General features: G+C 41.4%; 1 protein-coding gene across 1 annotated transcript; it reads right to left on the bottom strand.

Annotated features, from left to right (window-relative positions):
* Nucleotides 1–11757: 11757 nt before the first annotated feature.
* On the bottom strand, nt 11758–12807 carry MOS (MOS proto-oncogene, serine/threonine kinase; the record flags this gene model as incomplete). The annotated part of the gene is made up of 1 exon (XM_084618358.1): nt 11758–12807. One exon carries the CDS (start codon nt 12805–12807, stop codon nt 11758–11760), a length of 1050 nt encoding a protein of 349 aa, XP_084474484.1.
* Between the last annotated feature and the right edge of the window lie 10159 nt (nt 12808–22966).

The raw sequence follows: 22966 nt of genomic DNA, 5'->3' as shown, positions 1-22966 counted from the left end.
TGCAGATCCTAGGACCATTTCCTGGAAAGACTTGCACACACTTAACTTCACATACTACAGGTAGTCCCAACGAAACAGAGCCTATTCATAGTGCATAAAGTGAAGCACATGTATGTCTTTGCAGAATAGAGGCTCTGCTCTGGCTACTTTTCTATCTGGATCTTCAGGCAGTACTACAGCTGCGGTGCTGCTCTAGTGGAGTGTAGTTGAGGCTCAGTTCTTTGATGTTTTCTTGAAAGAAATTGCTGTGAAGGTGTGTCCTCCAGTTATAGGGTGGGGTTTATATTGATCTTTGGGTTGATACAACCTGTTCTCATTGCCATTCCCATTTTGAAACAGTTTGGAGATGGCTTTATATGCTGTGTGAACCATTCAGTTTCCCTGTCAAGGGAAGAGGGGGGTCTCCCATACACTCCCCCTCCCCGCACCTTTCCTCCTCCTGGAATTTAGGAGGCACTGTCTCCCAGCTGTGGTCCCTCAACACCCTGCTGTAAGTCACTGGCCACTGAACCAAACCCTGTATATAATGGAAGCTACTTCAAGCCAGAGGGTGCAGCAGCACCCCCAGTTCCAGCATCTATCTGGCTGGGGTTGTGGGGAGCTGAACCTTACTGAAGCCTCCTTATATTTCTGAAGTTTTAGTTTTGTTTTCTGCACAGAGAAATCTTCTAACTTCTTAAAAGAAAAATAAAACAAATGAAACTATGACAGGCAACCATCTCCGGGCACCTCCTTGTAGCACTACATGGCTCTGCGGGTGCAGCACTCTCAGCTCCCTGTTGGTTCTTATAAGAATTTACTGTCAGGCCAGAACACTAAAAAATCCCCTCCCCATCCACGCTCTTTGTGAGGTCCATTTATTAAGTCTCTTATGGTATTTCAAGTTAGCCCTTAGTGCCTCAAGTCCAACCTTTATTCCCCTTGAATCAGGGATCCCCTTGAGTCACTGTCATTTGTCTGGGCCTGGGTGATTCTTTGGGTAGGTTTCCCCTACTTGAATCAGTAGGGCAGGACAGGTAATGGACTTTTTCATTCCCTGGCACTTCCAGGGGGAAAAAAGTTTTGTTTTGGTCAAACAAAAAATAAAATTTTTATCAAATCAAAAAAGTCAACTTTTTTTTGAATGAGGTCAAATAAAATAAGAACTCAACGTTTAGTTTTTATTTTGGGCTTTTTAACAAAAGTAAAGGAGAACTAGGTTTACAACATGCAGCAGGCGGAGGGGTGCCCCCCTTATAACTTAGCCCAGTGGTTAGGGTATCTCTGTGGGAGGCCTGGGTTCAATTTCTTTGTCAGGATTACTGGCTTAGTGGATAGGGGAGAAGCAGTAGATCTGATATCTTGGTTTTAGTGAGGGTTTTGACACAATCCCACAAGACAGTCTCAGAAGCAAACTAGAGAAAATATGGTGAGTGCGCAAGTGGTTGGAAGACCACAGTCAAAGAGTAGTTATCAAGAGTTCATTGGCAAACTGGGAGAACATATTTAATGGGGTCCTACAGGAGTCAGTGTGGGGTATACTTATAAAATTTGCAAATGACACCAAGGGGGGGGTGGGTTTGCAAGCACTTTGGAGGACAGGACTAGAATTCAAAAGGACCTTAAATTGGAGAATTAGTCTGAAATCAACAAGATGAAATTCAATAAAATAAGTGCAAAGAACTTCACTTAGGAAGAAAAAACAATCAAAACACGTAACTACAGCATACAGGAATAACTGGCTAGGTGAAAAGGATCTGCGGGTTATAGTGGATCACAACTTAAATATAAGTCAACAATATGATGCAGTTGCCAAAAAAAAAAGGGGGGGGGGGAGGAGGCAGCGCTAATATTCCAGGGTATATTAACAGAAGTGTCTTCTATATAAGACAAAAGGTAATTGTCCTTTCTACTCAGCAGTGGTGAGGCCTCAGCTGGAATACTGGATACAGTTATGGGTACCCCCCCCCCTTTAGAAAAAGATGTGGAAAAACTGGAGTCCAGAGGAGAGTAGCAAAAATGGTGAAAGGTTTAGAAACCTGACCTATGAGGAAAGGTTAAAAAAAGCTAGGCATGTTTAGTCTTGAGAAAAGATAACCAAGGGGGGAAACCTTGTAACAGTCTTCAACTATATTAAGGGACCTTATAAAGAAGAATTTGATCAACTTTTCTCCTTGTCCACTGTAGATAGGACAAGAAGTAATGGGCTTAATCTGCAGCATGGGAGATTTAGGTTAGAGATGAGGAAAAACTCTAACAATAGTTAAGCACTGGAATAGGCTTCTAGAGGTGGTTGTGGGATCCCCATCATTTGAGGTTTTTAAGAACAGGTTGGAGAAACACCTGTCAGAGCCAACTGGGTTTATTCCATCCTGCCTCAGCACAGGCAGCTAGATTTGATGACTTCTTGATGTCCCTTCTATCCCTACATTTCTATGATTCTATGAATTCCCCCCCTCTATCTGATAAGGAAAAGAGATTTGAACTTAAGTGTCCCAAAATTGCAGGAGTGGCCTAGCCACTGAGCTAGTCTGGTAGAGTTCTTTTTCAATCTCCCCAGTGCACTTGTTTCACTTTCTGTACACAGTCATGAATCTAGGGATGAGAACTAGGGTCTCCCACTTCCAAAAGCCAGACACTCTTACTCTCTTTCCCTGGCTCACATGACTAGTTCTTGACATTCTGAATTACTATGAATTGCAGCGAAGAGTCATGTGGGCCAGAGAAAGAAAGAATGACATCCTAGCTATCCAGGTTCACAGTGCATTATCTGGGCTCATGAAGGTACAACATTTTCACTCCACCTGCCATGGCCACCTCAGGATTTGAGCCTATGACCTCCTTCATTAGGAGCAAGTGCCATACCCCTATGCCACCAGCAGCAAAACTTTAGGTAAGCTTAATTTTTGAGTAAATAGAAGTTTGCTGCTGGTTTAATAAGAGTTCTATGGAATACCCATTCTTAAAGTTACCCAAGTTTCTATTTAACAGGGTACAAGATAGAATAACCAGGACAGTTTGCAGTTCTCTAGTAATTTCTTTTTGCTATATTCCTGTCTGCTTAATACAGGAAAGTAAGCAGTATTTTAATAAGGCTTTAGTATATGAGAGATGAATAATCTATTAGTATGCCACCAGCAATACCTGGAAACTGCATTTTTCAGTCTGGATGTTTGTCTCATCACTACATTGCTGAGACAATTATCAGAGGATTTTTGTATCTCTTTTCTTATTTTCATCATATTATAACCCTAATAAACGTGGCCACAAAAATATTTTTTTCTGAGCAGGCAATTTTAGAGATACAGACAGATACTCAATATTTATTTATTTTGTGGTCTCCTAGAGCTTTCAAATAGGACTTTTTTCCCCTGGAGTCTTCTCAGTTCTGACTCCTTTAAAAAGGAGGCTTCCCTCTCCCCAGACAAATTCAAAAGAAAAAAAATAAAAGTCTACTCTTACAAAAATCTCACAATTCCTTATTTTAGTCTGTCTTTTTCCTAGTAAACCCACGTTTTCTTTAAAAAAATAAAAGGCAGTAAGGAATATTCATGTTCCACAATAACCTTCCACTAGTTGTGGCTGATCTAAGGCTCTCCTCAGAGACCACCCAGAGTGTACTTCATTTTTTCATTGACCTCCTTTCTGAAAACTTCCTGCAAGCATATTTCCTGTTCAAAAGAGGAGTCCCTTGGGTGCTCACATGTAGACCTGCTTTAAATATATTCCTGTTAAAAGATTCCAACTATGAGAAGAATTCTCTAGTTTTGTTCTTAAAGGCAAATATGCCTACTAGTCCATGTAAGGACACAAAGCTTAAGTCACCTTTTCAGATGGAAGTAGAACTCTTAAAGTCTTTCTTTATATACAATTCCAGCTGATCTTTGTTACAACACTAATGCAGATGCCAATTTTCACACTTCCATGTAAATACACCACTTGGTATATTTTCCCCCAAACAAAGTTGATTGATGCATTCACAACTGTTAGTTCCAATCATACCCACTGTACTTCTGCTTCACAGAAGGAACACAGGCAGATGCATCCCCTAAAGTAGTGAGCTGCACAGCATCTTAAAGTGAAACCCACATGTGGTGCAGTTAGGGTCTGTAAAACATGCAACTGTAACTTATGATTGGATACCCCCAAAGGAACTATAGCACATGATGATTTTTCCTTAGTCACCATGTACTAACAAAGCCAGTTTGTTGGTTTTATCTTAGACTGCAAGCTTTTTGGGGCATGAAAGATATTATTGATAGAAGGCATTATGTAAATTATAGCACTTTACCAATAAAAAGTTGTAAATTATTTTAAAAGATTGTGTTTCTCTTAAGAGGAAGAGATACATTTAGGTTTAAAGTGTTTGTCTAAGCTTAAGATGACAAGATCCATTAGCACAAAAAAGTAGTCACAGCCGTGACTGGGGAAAGGAAAAGAAAAAAAATACACAGTGGTAGATCTCCGAGGGATTCATAATGGAATACAGAGCCTTCCACCATTCTGCCCAGTAGTGACTAAAAGCTATTACTATCTGATGGCGGTTAGGTGACCTGCCTGAAGCAAGTCTGTGATCTCAGTCCAATCCCCAGTAGAAATGAGTCCAAGGAATCTAGCGTGTTGGAAGGTTTGCATGAATACCTGACTCTGCCCAATGGAAATGTACCTGCCCCACCCACATAAATGCAATTTTAAAATTGCAATTTCTGTTAAGAACCATTCTGAATGTACACTTCCAATAAGAGCGTTGCTGGCTCGCGCCACCCTGTGTGACCTGGACAATTTTTTTTTTTAAATGCTGCTTGTAACTGTAGCAGTTAAACATTTTACTTTTTCAAAGTTCAGTACAAGCATGACATATTAAAACTTGAAGACTGTGTTTTCCAACAAAAGAATGTCTAAGTTTTAATCCTTGTTAATAGGACTGGTTTGATTAAGTAAATTAAGAAAACCCTTTAATTCTCACTTCATTCACTTTATTTGCAGAAGTGACATAACCAGGTGTGTTTCTGGTGAGGTCTCAGAGACTGGTTCTTGGACCTATGCTATTTAACATTGTTATCAATGACCTGGAAGACAAAATTCATCACTGAAAGCTTGTAAAGGACAAAAAATAAATAATGAAGACAGGACACTGATGTAGACCGATCCGGATCACTTGGTACACTGGATGCAAACAACATACATTTCAACAGGGTTAAATGCAAGTATATACAACTAGGAACAAAGACTATAGGCCATACTCACAGGATGGGAAACTTTATTCTGGGAAGAAGTGACTCTGAAAAGGATTTGGGGGTTGTGGTGGATAATTAGCTGAACAGGACCTCCCAGTGCAACGCTGTGGCCAAAAAGGTTAACACAATCTTGGATCCATAAACAGGGGAATCTCAAATAACAGTAGAAAGATAATTTTACCTCTGTATTTGGCCCTGGTGTGACCACTGCTGGAAGCCTTTGTTCAGTTCTGATGTCCACAATTCTCCAGAAGGATGTTGATAAATTGGAGAGGGTTCAGAGAAGAGCCACAAGAATGATTAAAAGATTAGAAGACATGCCTTATAATGATAAACTAAATAGATTGAGCTCCTTGAGTTTAAGAAAGAAGGTTTTGTGGGTAACAATTACAGTCTCTAAGTACCTACACGAGGAACAAAGATTTGATAATGGACTCTTCAATCTAGCAGAGAAAGGTTTAACACGACCCAATGGCTGGAAATTGAAGCTAGACATATTCAGACAGGAAATAAGGTGTACATTTTTTAACGATGAGGATAATTAACCATTAGAAGAATTTATCAAGGGTTGTGGTGGTTTAAAAATTGCCAGAGATGGAAAATCCAAGATTAAAAAAAACACTGCACAAACCTAAAGATATGCTTTAGGAGTAATTTTGGGAAAGTTCTATGGCTTGTGTTATACAGCAGATCAGACTAGAATCTATTGGAACCTTGGAATCTATTAGTTTTATTACTTTATATTGGTTACATACTTCAATGATATGCAAGCAGATGGCCGTCAGCTGAATCTCTCTGCAGTGACACATTCAAACCCACAAACTAGGTGGTTTTGTTTTTTTAAAAAAAAAAAAAATTCATTTTCACTGTGCTTTAAATTAAACCACTAGAGGAAAACATGCAAGGACAAGAAATTAAACAAGATGCCCAAATATTCCTAACTATATTTTATTACATATTTTGCTACCAAAACCAGCTACTGTTAAGAAAGCAGTTCCCATTTTATAAAGCCTCCATTTTTAAACTCATTTTTTCAACTGAAGTTTTCCATGTTTGTCTCTGAAGGTATTTGTTGTTGTTGAAAGTTTAAGCATAAGTTTTTGAACTAAGCAGGAGGGAAAAATATCTAAAGTAAATAAGTCAGATTATATAATATTTCTCACATCCTTTAGTCCCCTCCTCAGGGGAATAGCTTCTTAACAGCTGAACATTTAAATTTCCAACTTATGTACTTCATTCTTCATGGCCCTAGCACATGTGCAATAGAACAGTCTGTTAAGTTATGAAATATGCTGTTAGCACCACATGTATTGCACCAGTGGCTCTCAACCTCTCCAGACTACTGTACCCCTTTCAAGAGTCTGATTGGTCTTGCATACCCCCAAGTTTCACCTCACTTAAAAACTACTTGCTTACAAAAATCAGACAGCACAAATACAAAAGTGTCACAGCACACTTACTGAAAAATTGCTTACTCTCTCATTTTTACCATATAATAAAATAAATCAATTGGAATATAAATATTGTACTTACATTTCAGTGTATAGTATACAGAGCAGTATACTCAAACAAGTCATTGCATGAAATTTTAGTTTGTACTGACTTCACTAGTGCTTTCTATGTAGCCTGTTGTAAAACTAGGCAAATATTTAGATGAGCTGATTTACCCCCTGGAAGACCTCTGTGAACCCCGAGGGGTACAGATACCTCTGGTTGAGAACCACTTCACTGCACAAACAAGTGCAGCCATTTAACTCCTTATCAGAACATTGGTCCATTTTGCTCCTTGTCAGGCTGGGCTGCTTAACAACTCAGGAATGTGTTCTGGGAAATGTAGGATCTACAGTTGCTTTCCGTATCAAAATACTCTAGGTCTTAGATGGAGCACTGGGTTAGGAGCCAGTAGACTTTTTATTCCCACTTCTTGCCTGAACTGAAACAAACCAACCCCTATTTCACCATGAGGGGGGATAACAGAAGCACAGAGGTGTTGAGATGTGTCCAAGATTACATAGGATATTGATGGCAGAAACAGCTGAAATAATTTACCTTTGAACATATTATAAATAAAATATTCATTGTTACCCCACACTATCCCCATTATATTTCCAGTTATAATGGAAGAGTTAAAATGAGAAACCAGTACCATGATCCTGCATAAATTTTTGTACAACCTTAACTTTAAGCATGCAAGTAGTCCAACTGAACTCTCAAATGATATGGAACTTTACAGAACAAAAACATGGTGCCTACCCTAAAGAGTTGATGCCTAAACTTTGTTTGTAAACATAAAAGAGCTCCAGCAATAGCTAAGAAGAGCAAGTCAAAGTAATACAAAGTGACAAAATTCGCTGTATTCAGTATTGTTGTAGCCCTGTTGGCCCCAAGGTATTAGAGAGACAAGGTGGGCGAGGTAATATATTTTATTGGACCAATTTCTGTTGGTGAGAGAGACAAGCTATTACTATGTGATGGCAGTTAGGTGACTTACCTGAAGCAAGTTAGTGATCTCAGTCCAATCCCCAGTAGAAAGGGGAGCAATATCTCGCCAATAGAAGTTGGCCCAATAAAAGATATTACCTTACCCAACTTGTATCTCAAATTCACCGTAGACACGCCATTTCCAATTTGATCTCTTCTTCCATTCTCATTCCCCTTACATGTTTTGTCACTGCAGTTCAAGATAACCCATGGAGTAGCGATCTTTTCCTTCTGGTCACTTGACTGATCAAGTTAACTGCCAAAATCTGGACTATTTCCAAGCTCTAAAGGGCTGATTCAAAAAGGAAAATTAGAGATGTTTAAAACTGAAGAGTTTTCATTTTGATCCAACACACTTCCAGAGTACTCCTGACTGGTTTGGTCACATATGCTTGGATCTCATTTTCCACATATAATGGTTGTTGAGGCTTTAATTTGACAGCACCAGGTTTAAACAAAATCTGTTTCTTAATTGCATCATGACTCTTTCTAAAAAGTTTCAGTGGAAAATTTTCTATTAATCCAGTGTTCTGCTTAGTCTGTCTATCCTAGAGCAGCTCTGCTTTGCAGATCTTTAAATTACTTGATCAGAAAATTCTACAAAGCACACTCATATTGACCATTTTCTTCATATATAGAGATATTCATTGACATTAGGGACATATTACAGCTAAAGACACATGAGTTTGTCCAATTACAGGACAAAATTGGAAACAAGTTCCATAGAGAGTCTGTGAAGTGGTATTAAGATTTTGGCCCCTGTGGCATCCAGGGTTACCAAACAAGTGTACAATGTCTATTTTAATTAAGGTTTCAGAGTAACAGCCGTGTTAGTCTGTATTCGCAAAAAGAAAAGGAGTACTTGTGGCACCTTAGAGACTAACCAATTTATTAGAGCATAAGCTTTCGTGAGCTACAGCTCACTTCATCGGATGCTGTAGCTCACGAAAGCTTATGCTCAAATAAATTGGTTAGTCTCTAAGGTGCCACAAGTACTCCTTTTCTTATTGTAATTAAGACATTTGACTAAATTTAATTGCCATTAGCATGCCAGAATTAATTGAAAGGCTATTGTTATATCCCCAATTTATGGTTAATTATGTATTGATAATTCTGGTGCATGGTTTAGGAAGTGGATTATCGCAACAAAAGTGTTTTAAATGATTTTCTATCCACTTGTATGGATATAGCAAGATGTGGACAAAGGAGATAGAGCCCCACAGAGACCAAGTGTATTTGGTAAAGTAGGGTGGGAGTGGACGGTTTCCAAAAATGAAAAGAATCTAACAACTTTTAGCTGTTTACGTTCAAACAAACAATAGAAGTCTCAAACACAGCCCACTGAAGTGTGTATCCTGCCAGAGGATGTCAGAGACAAAGTTGCAGTTGCACCACTTTGTGGTCATAGTACAGTTGTTCACACCAACATAGAGACGGCAATAGAGGAAAATCCCCTTGAATGATCAAAAGTCAAACTGCTATAAACCACTCCCAAGTTTCTACAAAAGCTAGTAAAGCCCTTTTAAGTGACCAGTGGCAGCCTCCTCAGGAAGTGAAAGGTTGGATTGAGTTACCATATGGCCTCACCTCTCTGGCAAATTGAGAATACCACCATCCTCCCTGTTGACCAAGCCCATAATTCTAGAGTCATCTCAGACTCCTTTCCCCGTGCATCCGTACCGTGTCTGAATCTTGTCACTTCATTCATAAGATTTCTAATATCTATCAGATCCATCTTTCTTTCTGTTCAGGCAGCCACAGAGTTTGCCCAGCCCCTTCATCGTCTTGTCTCTGATTTCTTTTCCCACACTGACTTGGAATAGGCTGCTTAAGGTCTGAATGGTTTTTGTTTTTCAACTTGATTCCTATACACCCTGGACACTTCATTCTGTTTAGAAGAGTCTTAAAAAAAAAAATAGTGAACATTTGTACGGTGCCTAGTGCAACAGAGCCCCACTCCTGATATAAACAAATCAGAAGCTACTGTAATACAAGTTGAGATCCACTAGACTAATGGTGTTCTTCTGCATTCACAACACTAGGTGTCACTTTCTTAAAATTTTATGTCTGCAGACCATTAGTCCCACATGTGGATAGTTTGGTGGAGATTATATTCTAAATTAGGTTTTACATTAATGCACTCTGGTCGGCACGTTTTCAAGACAGCCAATTGACTCAATATGGTAAACCCATGTTAAAATTCATAAGACAATCCCAATTTATAAGATACAAGTTGTACAGTATTATAGGGCAAGCCACAGTGATCATGGTACACTGTAAATTGCCAAACTTCCATAAAGCATGTTTTGAAGGAAACAAGAAGCATGAAGAAAAACCAATTTACCTTTATGATTTTCCTTCAGTATGCTTTTCAAAGCCCTCCTTAATTAAAAAACCATTTAAAAGATTTAGGGGTACCTTTTAAATATGTTCATTCTGTGATCAACAAACTAGACATTTTCATATTGAAGACTAGAATTTTCATCTCAAAATTCACAATTACAAGACTTCATGAGACATGAACAGATCAGTCATTTTCTGACTTATGATACATTAATCCTTTAAGGAATGGAGATGAGTGAGAAAAAACAAAACTGGACTGAACCACCACTTCCTTCTTCCAAAAATGAGACAAAGGGAAGAGCTGAAAAAGTACAAACTATAGCAGTCTAGTCTTCATAGTTCTAAATAAGAATTACATTTTGGACAACTAGTGCAGTAATCACCAGTTACAGTGACACCGATCAAGGCTCCATTATGCTAGGCACTCTGCAGACACAGTTAAAGACAGTCTCTGCCCCAGAGAGCTTACAGTGTAGATTATAACAAGACACAACAGATAGATAAGATGAAGGGGAGAGAACAGTAAAGCAAGCAAACAAGTGTGATAATCTAGTGGTAGTAGTTTCTCAATTAGAATATCATCACTAAAAATGTTAATGTTGTTAGGGCATCTTTTTCCCCAGCTGTTCTAAATGTCTTCCTTAGTGCCAAAACAACCCTAAGTATTCAAAAGCTGAGAGTCAGGCCCCCAAGTCATAAGTTTGGCTTTTAAAATGTTGGGAATCTTATTTCCTTTCAGTTTTTTAAGGCTTTAGGGTTTACATTATCCAGGTTCTCTCTGCAGCATGGTGACTAGAAACCAACTCTTTTTAAATGTGTGAAAGCTCCGATGACTCCAGGGGCTGGTGCTTTAAGTAAACCATAAAATACAGATAGATTCACCATAACAGCTGGCAATGCTGCATCTTTTTCTTAACCCAATACACTTGCTAATACAGCATTTGTAGAGTCCGTTTCTTACCTTTAAAAGCTTAGACTGATGAAAAACCCACCTTATTTCATTGTGAGATTGCTAAACAGGGACACAAGCTACACAATATCTTTAGTCCTAATCCATTTCACATAAAATGAGGCAACATTTGGGGAAGTGGAGGAAGAGAGATTTCAATTATCCTCAATGTTTCTTTGTTCTCTGTACATCTGCTCATAGGATGTAGGATCAATATCTGTTTGGGGAAATTAGGAATGAAAAGGAAGACCACTAATATGCAAATACAGGAAATTTCTTTGAGGCAATTTAAAATGCTGCCCCAATCGCACATTTTGGGAATAGTTAGCCAGATTATTACAGGACTCCCATCACTCTAGTTTGAGGCATTTTTAAAATTCCTTTTAAAAAAAAATGATGACAATGAGGACTTCATACACCTTTATACTTCACCCCTCGAAAACCAGAGTTTGAAACAGACTAGAAGCCCAGATTCATTCTCTAGTTTCTCCTGAGCAAGGCAGGACAGAGCCCAGTCTCAGGACAGCAAACTCATTTCAGACAGTCTTACCTCCATTCTTTTCTTCAACACTGACCAAACTGGGTTTAATCACTTTATTTATAGAAATTTCACAACAGGTAGGTTTTTTTTAAACCCTTTGGAAGAAACAAGGGTCAGATCCACAACACATTAATGCAGCCACACACACAAAAAAGGAAAAAAGTCAGCAATAAAAGGGGAGGGGGGGGGGAGAAAAAGAAAAAGACACTGCAGAATCTGCTGCATTGCTACAGTCTATCCTGCAAGGAGTGGAGGCTTTGAAGAAGCAGGTCTGCGCTGGGACGCTCCTCTGCATCAGATCTCCAGCAGCTGCAAATGACAGTCTCAAGTCTTCGGCCCAAGGCAGACTCGGAGAAGACTGCAGCAGCCAGAGATGGACGTAAGTTATAGGCCACCACAGCATAGAGCACATATTGACGCTCACCCAAATAAGGCTGCTCACGGGACACCATTTGCCATAAGGTGATAGCAAAAGAGTAGATGTCTGCTTTGGGGGTGACCTTCTCCCCTTTGAGGAGCTCAGGGGCACGGTGGGTATATGTGCCCCCCTGCTGGTAAAGCTGGGGACCTGGGGACACACTATCTTCCAGCTTTTGGGAGCACCCAAAGTCTCCAATCTTACACACACCCTGCTCGGTGATTAAGACATTAGCAGGCTTCAGGTCCAGGTGCACAATACACTGTGAGTGGAGGAAGGCTAAACCAGTCACAATATCAGAGCAATAACCCAGGGACTCAGCTATGCTTAGGGGTTCTCTGCCACATCCACCCCCATCACCCTCTCCCTTTCCCTGCAGGCAGCTAGTGCCATAGATGACATGGTGCAGGGTAGTGCGGCCCGCATATTCCATTATTATGCTGCCCAGGCTGTCTTGGCTGGCAGGAGCACATGTGCTGGCAGCTACAACACGTACCACATTGTCATGGTGTAGGCGGGCCACATTCAGCTCAGCCCAGAAACTTTGCCGTGATGCCAGCCGGTTCTTGCTGCACTTCTTCACCTGTTTCACAGCCACTGTCTCCCCATGGTAGGTGGCCTTGTAGACAGACCCAAAGCCCCCAGAGCCCAGGGGCTGTAGTAGGCACAATTGATCCCAGTCTATAGAGCACCAGGCCAGGCGTGGAGGCAGCCGACGAGCCCTCGGTGAAGGAGTTCCCCCTAAGAAGAGTTTTCCACCTTTTCCAGGGAATGCCAAAGGACTACTGCAGGGCCGCAGGTCCACAGAGGGGGAAAACTCCAGGGGCAGGAGACGATTAAGAGGGATAGGGGATGGCATAGTGAGTTGAGAATAAGAACAGGGGCTGCGTTAATAATAACAAACAAAGACAGGCTGAGAGCCTCCTGAAAAAGAGGAGCTAAGTAGTTTTTTTCCAGAGCCTCTTTTATGCTCTCTCTGTCTCTCCAAATGAGCTGCATCTGTCACCAGGTAGCTGAACCCCAATCAGTTTCAGCTGCAAACATTTTTCTCCAACACTGAAAGCAAATTGCATTTAAATCTAGGCTTTTAAAGAAAGCTCCTTGATACAAATGGGGTTTAGGCTAAAATATGTTAACTCACTTTACGGGGTACTGCCTTTTGTATCATTTCTCATCACAGGATAAAATGTTATTTAAAGAATCCCCAACTGAATGTCATTACAAAATATTCCAAGAGTAAATGGACCACAGTGATCAAGTAAAATATTTCACTGTAGGCAAGAATGATAGTCACCATGTGCATTAAATACCTCACAGCTGTTACTGGCGGAAGCAGTTGAAACTGAGAAAGCTAATATTGATTAGCTTAAAGAACAGGAGTACTTGTGGCACCTTAGAGACTAACAAAAGTCTCTAAGGTGCTATAAGTACTCCTGTTCTTTTTGCGGATACAGACTAACATGGCTGCTACTCTAAAACCATTGATTAGTTTGTTAAGAGAATGATTAGTTGCCACCTAAATATAACTGGTACAAAACAAAATTACTTGGATGCCCAAGTCAGTACAGAGAGAGACAAGGATAATATCTGGGTAAAAGCAAAATGTTGTAATGTTTCATCTATTTATAAGTAGTAAATAATAAATGAATAGTAATTCCCTCTAGTTCCCCCATAACATTTCACCCCACCCTGTTAGCTCAGTGGGATGATAAATGTTTTATTTCTAGTTTCAGAGTAACAGCCGTGTTAGTCTGTATTCGCAAAAAGAAAAGGAGGACTTGTGGCACCTTAGAGACTAACCAATTTATTTGATGCATCCGATGAAGTGAGCTGTAGCTCACGAAAGCTCATGCTCAAATAAATTGGTTAGTCTCTAAGGTGCCACAAGTACTCCTTTTCGTTTTATTTCTAGATCCTCTGTAGTAAATAAGTTGGAGAAGTTACTGTAGCTGCTCTAGCAGGAAAATAAAACAACAATACCTACCCAGAATTATAGTTAATAAATGCAATAAAATGAACAAAAAACTATAATTGAAAAAGAAAGAAAAAATCATTTCTCTTAGGATACAGTTGTGCTGGCTCCCTGCTCTGTGTCCTTGGGCACAAAGTCAGGAACGCCTCAAGCTCAAAGTTCTGGAACCACTGGTTTTAGCACAAGGCATCTTATATGCCCTGGAGTGCATGAAAGCATCTACAGTTCCCTTGGGACCTTAGTGGGTGAAGGTGCTCCAAGGGGTAGCTATGACAAACCAGGCCAAATATTCTGCAGTGCCTTGGTACTTTGAGTCTCTTGCTCTCATTTCTTCAGAGCATTTTGTGCCAACTGTTTCTGTTCTAGACACCAGCTATATTCATTGATGCATTGGGACTTCTAGGGCCAGATTTCCAACGGGATTTAGGTGCCTAAAGTTGCAGATAGGTACCTAGTGGGATTTTCAAAAGTGACTAGGTGCCTAACTCCCATTGGCTTAAATTGGAATTAGGCGACTAGGTGTTTTTGGAAATCCCACTAGGCTCCTATCTGCATCTTCAGGTATGTAAATACCTATGAAAGTCTAGCCCCTAGTTCTTAGCACCTACTTCCTTGAAGTGCTAGCTCCTGCTTCCTCCGAGTTGGACCTTGGCCTGCACTAACTCTGTTGACTGTTCCTGCTCTGACAGTTGTGGTTTTGTGACCCTTTTTTCTTTTCAGGATGCACAGGAAGCAGCCTAGTGGCTTCAAGGGACATTCCAAGTGTGGTGAGACTATGTCCCTCTCAGACAGGTACACCAGTACCAGCATTCTCTCCCTGAGAAAGGACCATGACTGTGTTCACAGATGTCCCTGTGAGCAGTCGGGTCCAGGAGGGAATGCTTGATATCCCTATTGGCCTCCTCTGACCCTCTCTGAACCCTGGAGTAACCAGCCAAGCAGGTCTCAAAGACTTCAGTCTCTGGCAACCCGCAAATGAGACACAGCTTAGTGCTGAGACTGCATGGGTGCTGCCTGCATCAGCGTTAGTCTGTCAGGAGAGAGATCTGATTTTGGAACATCCTAGTTTCAAGTATCGAGCAAACTTGTGGAATCTGGACCAGAGGTGAATGAGAATGCTGTTATCTCCCAGCTCTGTGGAACGGCAGATTCCCACTGGGAACAGGTCAGTTGGGAGGAATTTAGACAAACAGGTTGGGATGGCACAATATGGGTTTTTATCATGTTAGTTAGACAGAAAAGAGCCAGGGATGAATTAGGATCTTCCAGCATCTCTTGTCCCAGATGGAACTTGCCTGGGACAAAACACCCCAGTGGCTTCCTCCCCCACACTCTCCCACCTTCTTCTGATGAGAGCCTAGCAGCAGGAGGAGCTTTGAGGTGGCTTTAGGCTACTGTGCTCAGTGCTCTTTCTAGTCCAGAATCAGGATGCAGACAGTAAGCCAGGGCCTGCCAGGGGGCCCCCACTACCAGGGCAGGCCTTACCATGAGGCGAACTGAGGCGGACGCCTCAGGTGCCAGACTGGGGGGGAGGGGCGGGCACTAGGACCCAGAGTGTAGAAAATTGTGTCTGCTGCTGGTGCATATGTATGTCTCTGCTCTAGATGCACAGAGATGGTGGAGTGCTGTGCTGGAGGAAGGAGGGCACAAGAGACATAAGGCAGGCAGGAGGAAAGGTGAGAGGCAATAACAGAAAGTAGCAGGAGCTGCAGGGAGAGAGAGGAGGAGGAGCCTCTTATGGACCTCTCTAGCACCCCCAGGCGCCTGGACTAATTAACACCAGCTTCTCAGGGAGCTTCCTGTTTCCTGCTGCTTCCCTGAACCCACTTGAGGAGAACAGGCAGTCAACTGAAGTAGTAGGAGCCAGTTAGGCCCTTAAGACGCTGATATCTTCCCTCACTCAGGACTGGCTACGAGCCTGCTTATTTGTCCCCTTCAATTGAGTGTTGAGAGCCACCATAGCTGGCACAGAACAGCAGTCATGAGTGAAAGACGAAAACGCCCCTCTGGGGCATCATTCAGAAAAAGAAAGAAAGTAAAGGAAGCTTTTCTATCTAAGCAGGAAGGAGCTCTCCTGAGATACATAAACACAAATGTTCCGGCCCCAGTGAGGATGTGAGTGGTGAGGAGATGCCTGATCTTCCAGTTAGTCAGAGTGCAGGTGACCTGGCAGCTACTGCACCATCCATATCTCCATCTCAAAGGGATGTAACCATGCACATTCCTGAAGAAAAGTGTAGATCAGAGAAGAGTGTGGTGGAGGCACAAGAAACAGCTGCTGCTGAGTTTAGTTCCTTAAGTCTAGATGATCCAGGACTGTGGACCCACTTGAACAGTAGCCTGAGGGACTTACTTGTACTTCATGGGCCACAGCAAGTGAAAAACTTCATGTTCCCCAAAGACAATGAAAATAGAAGTTTCCATCCAACACATTACTGGTGTGAAATCCCCAATGGTGACAAAGTGGAGAGGCCATGGCTTATGTACTCAAAAACCCAGAATGCTGCGTACTGTTTTTGTTGCAAACTCTTCCAGTCTAATGTTCCAGCCACATTGGGTTCTACAGGAACAAAGGACTGGAAAAATCTGGCTAGAAATCTGGCATGCCATGAGAAGGCAGCAAATCACCAGAGAGCATTCCATAGGTGGAAAGAGCTTGAGATGAGACTAGGTTAAAGGCCACCAGAGATGATCAGCATCAAGAGAAGATTGCATCAGAGTCTCTTTACTGGCAAAATGTTCTGAAAAGGCTCATTGCCATTGTGAGAATGCTTGCTACCTAAAACCTAGCACTGCATGGCACTTCAGATTAGCTGTGCCAAACAATGGAAACTTCCTTAAAATTGTGGAGCTGATGGCTGAGTTTGATGCTGTACTCCAGGAGCATCTAAGAAGAGTCACCACCCAAGAAATGTACACACCCCACTACCTTGGAAAAACAATTCAAAATGAGATCATGCAGTTACTGGCAACAAAAGTCAAACAGAAGATTGTGGCAGATCTGAAGTCAGCAAGATATTACTCTGTTATTCTGGACTGCATACCTGACATCAGCCATACGGAACAAATTACTTTAATGGTGCGTTTTGTAACATCAACAGAACCTAGTAAAAATGTCCCTGCAATGGTGACTGTCAGAGAGCATTTTCTAGACTTTAGTGACATTGATGATACTACAAGAGCCGGTATGACAAATATGCTTCTTAAAAAGCTGGAAGTTATGGGAATTGCGATAGCTGACATGAGAGGTCAGAGGTACGATAATGGTGCCAACATGAGAGGAAAGAACAGAGGAGTGCAGACATGGATCCAAGAGTTAAACCCTCGAGCTTTTTTTGTCCCATGCAGTTCTCATTCATTCAACTTGGTGGTCACTGATACAGCATCAGCTTCTAGTGAGGCTGCTGAATTTTTTAATGTAATTCAAAGCATCTATATACTTTTCTCTGCATCCACTCATCGATGGCAAATTTTGAAGCAACATCTGGAAACATCCTCTCTGACACTGAAACCACTGAGTGCCACATGATGGGAAAGTTGAGTGGAGGCGATAAAGCCTATCAAACACCAAACTGGGAAGATAGATGATGCCATAGTTGTCATTATGGAGGATAATGCTATGACAGGAACTGTTCATGGGAGAACAGTGGCAGTGGGAAATGGAATCACCAGAAACATACGTAACTTCGAATTTCTGTGTGGCTTAGTGTTGTGGCATGACATACTGTTTGAAATAAACGTTGTAAGCAAGAGACTCTAAGGTGTTGACCTTGATAAATCTGGAGCAATGGAACAACTGGACAAAGCAAAGTCATACCTACAGTCTTACTGGTCAGATGAGGGATTTCAAAACGTTCTGAAGAGTGCACAGAAGTTGGCAGAGGAACTTCACACTGAAGCTATTTTCCCATCCATTCAGGAATACAAGAGTCACCCAAGAAGAAGACATTTTGATTACGAGGCACAGGATAATCCCATAAGAGACCCCAAACAACAATTCAAAGTTGAATTCTTTAACCAGGTGCTAGCTTGTGCAATACAGTCAGTTGAAGAACGTTTCATGCAGCTCAGGAAACACAGCAGTATATTTGGGATGTTGTACGAAATTCCCAAACTCCTCACTGTACCTGAAGAAGACCTACACCAGCAATGCAGGGCACTAGAGACAATGTTGACACCTGATGACATGCGCAATTGATGCGAGTGATTTAGGTGATGAATTGAAAGCCCTTTCGAGATAAATTTCAGCAGGATTAACTCCAAAGGCTGTTCTGGAATATATGTGCACAGATAAGATGACCACCCTCTTTCCAAATGCTTTTGTTGCTCTGCGCATACCTCTAACACTTCCTGTAACATTTGCCAGTGGAGAATGCAAATTCTCCAAGCTGAAGTTAATAAAAACACATCTACGCTCCACAATGACACAGGAGAGGCTGGTCGGCCTTGCAATCATCTCAATAGAGCATGAGCTGGCCCAGACTGTGGACCTTCAGCAGGAAGCAGTTCAAATCTTTGCAGCCAAGAAGGCACGGAAAGCACCACTTTGATTATTCAAACAGATAAAAATGCCAGTGTTTACTATGCAGACAAGAAAAGTTACATTTGCTGTTCAGGCGTTCGAAAGTTAAGTGTCACTTAAAATTTTTGAACAAGGCATTTTAAGTTGTTAGTTCTCCTTTATTGGGGTAGGTAGCAGAGCAGTACCATGAGAGGAGTAGAACAGGAAGAAGGCAGCATTGAGAACTTTCAAAGTTTTGGCCCAAGAAAGGGGGCAGCATCCTGGTGTCATCATCATTTTATGCTTGCTGGCTTTCAGACTTATTGGTTGTTCAGCTCCATCCCTCTCTGATTCCCACTCTATTCACTGTGATTCCTCCCACTCCGTCACCTCTGTGCTTATCTTCTTCCCTTCTTTCCCTCCCCCCCTTTTCTATCACCCCATCAATACTCTATTCCCTTCTGTCCTCCCAGGCTCTCTCCCCCCTTTTCTTCCTTACCTTTTGGTGCTTGCATAGTCCACCCCCTTTCCTCTATTCCTATCCCACCAAGTCCCCCACCCCCAATATCTTATTTTTAATCCTATTTTCATAAAATAAAACTGATAGTAAAACCCCAACAAACATGCCCATTTCCTCTGGGTATGGAGATCACTATTGTCTTCCATGCCTTTGCCATCTTGAAACAGGCTCTCTGAGGAGCTATGTATTAAATCCAGCCAGCCACTGAAGCTGATGTGAAAACTTGGTGGCTCACTTGTTGAGAATCATGGATCAGCATATAACACCAGCATGCCACATTCTGCAGATCTCTATTAGCTTCTAAATAGACTTCAAGGTGTTAGTTATGACCTATAATGGCCTAAATGGTCTGCCTATTTGTGAAATTACCTCTCACCCCGTGCCCTGCTGCCACACTTGTGGTCAGCAAAGTCACTTGAGTTCATTATAAAAGATAGGAGGCTGGGTGCACAGTGATCTCAGGGGGGAGTTGCCTTAACTTGGGACTTTAATTCAAAATATCCTGAAGCTATGGCCTGCTGGTGAGAGGCTGGAGTGTGAGGGGGGAACGGGAATGTGTTTTTTGTTAGGGAAAACCAATGATAATAGGTTTCAGAGTAACAGCCGTGTTAGTCTGTATTCGCAAAAAGAAAAGGAGTACTTGTGGCACCTTAGAGACTAACCAATTTATTTGAGCATAAACTTTCATGAGCTACAGCTCTCTTCATCGATAAATTGGTTAGTCTCTAAGGTGCCACAATGATAATAGTATCAGTGGCACCTTATAGCAATGGTTCTATGCTTTTATTTGTGTTTAAATCAAAATAAAATAAACAACAGCAAACAAATCAACCCCCCCAGGAATATTTATTCGACCCCTAAAGCAAAGTCAAGACCCTATAAGTATACTCCTCCTCCTCCTCTTCCCCTAGCCCACTTCCTTTGGGTTTGTTTTCACTTGTCTCATGCTGTGTTTATTTACACTGTAAACGCTTCAGGGCAGGGACACAGAAGTGCCAGAACCAGGGATGTGGGGAGTGCTGCCACACCCCCTGGCTTGAAGTGGTTTCCATTATATACAGGGTTCACAGTATGGTTCAATGGCTCTCAGCAAACCCACTATAAAAATTGTTCCAGCAACCCTGTAGAAACTTGTATTTTATTTGTCTGTAAAGTAGCAGACTTTGGGTGCAATTCATAAATTAGGCAGTAAGGCATGTTAAGTTACCTTCTGGGTGTCCAGGTAGTGAATGCCACCTCCTGGGCAGGTACTGATTTTAGCCAAACTGAGGAGATAAGGTGGAAGAGATGTGGCACAGTAAATAGAGGAGTCTATAATGTAGGCAGGAGACTTTAATTAATTACTATTTTTCTCTTATGGCAGCCCCTACCGGCTCTAGTAATGTATCACGGTCCCACTGTGCTGTTACCTGTACAGACAATCCCTGCTTTAGGTTCTCAGGGGACTTTGGCATCTTTTAGGTGGGTGAAACCTGTTTGCTACGGATGCTTTCCAGCAGACTAAGACAGGCTCTTGAATGCTGGATGGGAGGTTTGGGGGTTATATCGAGGAATATTTAAATTAAGAACATTTTCTTCCTCAAGAATGAGGATTTCCCCTCTCTTGTGAGTTCTTCCACTCCTCTTTGTCCTCTCCCCCCACCCCCACGTTTCTGTTTTTCAGAGGTACTGAGCAGCCACACCGTGTTGACCTCAAAGGTCACTACAGGCACTCAGCACCTGTAAAAAAAAAAAAAACCAAAGTCAAGCTTCTGGTTTTTGTGCCAGGAAAGTATTAGACTGAAGAACAGGAGGAATAACTTAAAGGGCACCATCAACTGGAATTTCTTTAAATCAACTCATTTAAACACATTCCACTTTCTGATTAAGCACCTTTCAAATAGTACACCCTATTTTTTTCTTTTAAAAATCCTTTTCAAAATAATTTTATAAGAGATTTTCTGCTTGGATGTTGATGGTTCAAGTTCTTTTCCCCTCCACTCACTTCTTTGATTTGCGGTCATCTTCAGTGTAACTTGTAACAGCAGTGTTAGACAATTATGATTTCCACAGTGATGATGTCCGTTCATCCCCAAAACATGAACACACAGAGAAAGCAAACTGCATTCTTCTCTCGGTGTTCATTGCATTAGATTTTGGTAATGAAAGGGTATACGCTAAAGTTCTTTAGGTCCCCAAATGTATCTTCCCTTGAGGAAACTAAATCCTATGCATGACAGCAGTTGCTGGGGGGTAGAGGAGGCAGGGAATGTGGAGGGATACTTGGCCTCTTTCAGTCTGAATGTAATTAAAGCAGAATTTTTTAGAAAGAGAACCGACTTTTAATAGCTTTGATTTTCATATAACACAGTAACATTGCACAATACATTACACAGCACATTACTGAAGAGTGTCTTTTTTATACTTAGCATCCAAACCCTTCCATTGTTTGGGCCCAGTTACCCAAGTACAGAAGAGAGAAAGAGATTACACCCACATGATGTGCCTATCTATTCAACCATTTTCTATATCTGGTGGCATGATCCTTATTGACCAGAAGGGGGAGCACACCCCTTTATTTAATAAAATTCCTAGTACAGCAGTTCTACTGTATCCAATGCAATTCCTCCAAAGGAGCCTTTCATAGCAACCTATGTCACCACGTTAGTGCACGTGAAGAGGAAGCACAACCAGATCACTAACATGGCTTCTCTTTCTAGACTCGTGCAAAGAGAGAGGAAGCTTCATCAACTGCAAAGCATCAGCGGAAATTGTGGGCACAATTCAGCTTTAAACTCTTAAAGTGTCATTAGGAACAAATACATAACAAGGGATTTTAAAAACAGGGTTTCATGGTTTATCTTTAAAATGACAATATTGCAATATATGTCCTGTTTTATGAAAGCTGCAATATAATATGGGTGAAATCATCTATGGCAAAAAATATTTACATCTGGAAGATCAACCCTTAGTTAAGTGCAATATTTCTACAAAAAGTAACAAATGATACTGCGTTTGGGGCACACCCAAGCCTCCCTTATGAGTTGGGGAGAGTTCCAGTGCAAAAGGAATGCAGGATCAGCCCCCATGAACATTGCTGTTTGCCCTCAGTCATATCTAAGGACATGTTTATATTTGTTATTACAGTTAAATTCTGACAATGTGCTGTACAAGAGAAAAAACAAATCACCACAGTCCCTGCTTGAAAGGGCTTACAGTCTAAACAGCAGACCCATATAAGACATGACGCTCTAGGGAATCCATAGGGAGTTATTAGCAAACATTTTTTTTTAAAATGATCAATTGTTCCCTTTCTTTAGGTGGAGTTGGAATTTGATTAATGTGCACTAGTGTTTGTGGGTGTAGAGATGTGTGCGCTTTAGATGAGTATGAAATATTTTAGGCCTCAAATGTGAAAACAATTACAAAACTGACATTTAGAATTGATTTTACCTCAGAGAATTTAACTGTGTACAAAGAAAAGGAGTACTTGTGGCACCTTAGAGACTAACAAATTTATTCGAGCATAAGCTTTTGTGAGCTACAGCTCACTTCCTCAGAGTAGCTCACGAAAGCTTATGCTCAAATAAAGTTGTTAGTCTCTAAGGTGCCACTAGTACTCCTTTTCTTTTTGCGAATACTAACATGGCTGCTACTCCGAAACCTGTAACTGTGTATAGTTAGTTGTATTTCCCCACCCCCAAGAACTCTCTCTAATACATGCAACCCTATAGTATCTAGTTGCTGTATAACTTCCAAGAAGAGATTTATGAAGAGAGATTTTTACTAAAAAGCTTTAAAATCATGCAAAATGATTCAGATTTATCTCCTTAGGACTTGAATTAGGGTTGCCAACTTTGTATTTGTAGAAAACTGAACACCCTTGCCTGCCCCTCCTCTGAGGCCCCACCCCTTCTCCAAGGCCCTGCCCCTGCTCCTGCTCAATCCACCCCAGCTCCCCCACTTGCTCATTTTCAGCCAGCTGGGGTAGGGGGTTGGGGTGCGTGGGGGTGAGGGCTCCTACTGCGGGTGCAAGCTCTGGGTTG

This window comes from Lepidochelys olivacea (genome assembly GCF_965140295.1).
Source record: "Lepidochelys olivacea isolate rLepOli2 genome assembly, chromosome: 2".
Lineage (NCBI taxonomy): Eukaryota > Metazoa > Chordata > Testudines > Cheloniidae > Lepidochelys > Lepidochelys olivacea.
This window is presented reverse-complemented; position numbering and strand designations above follow the sequence as displayed.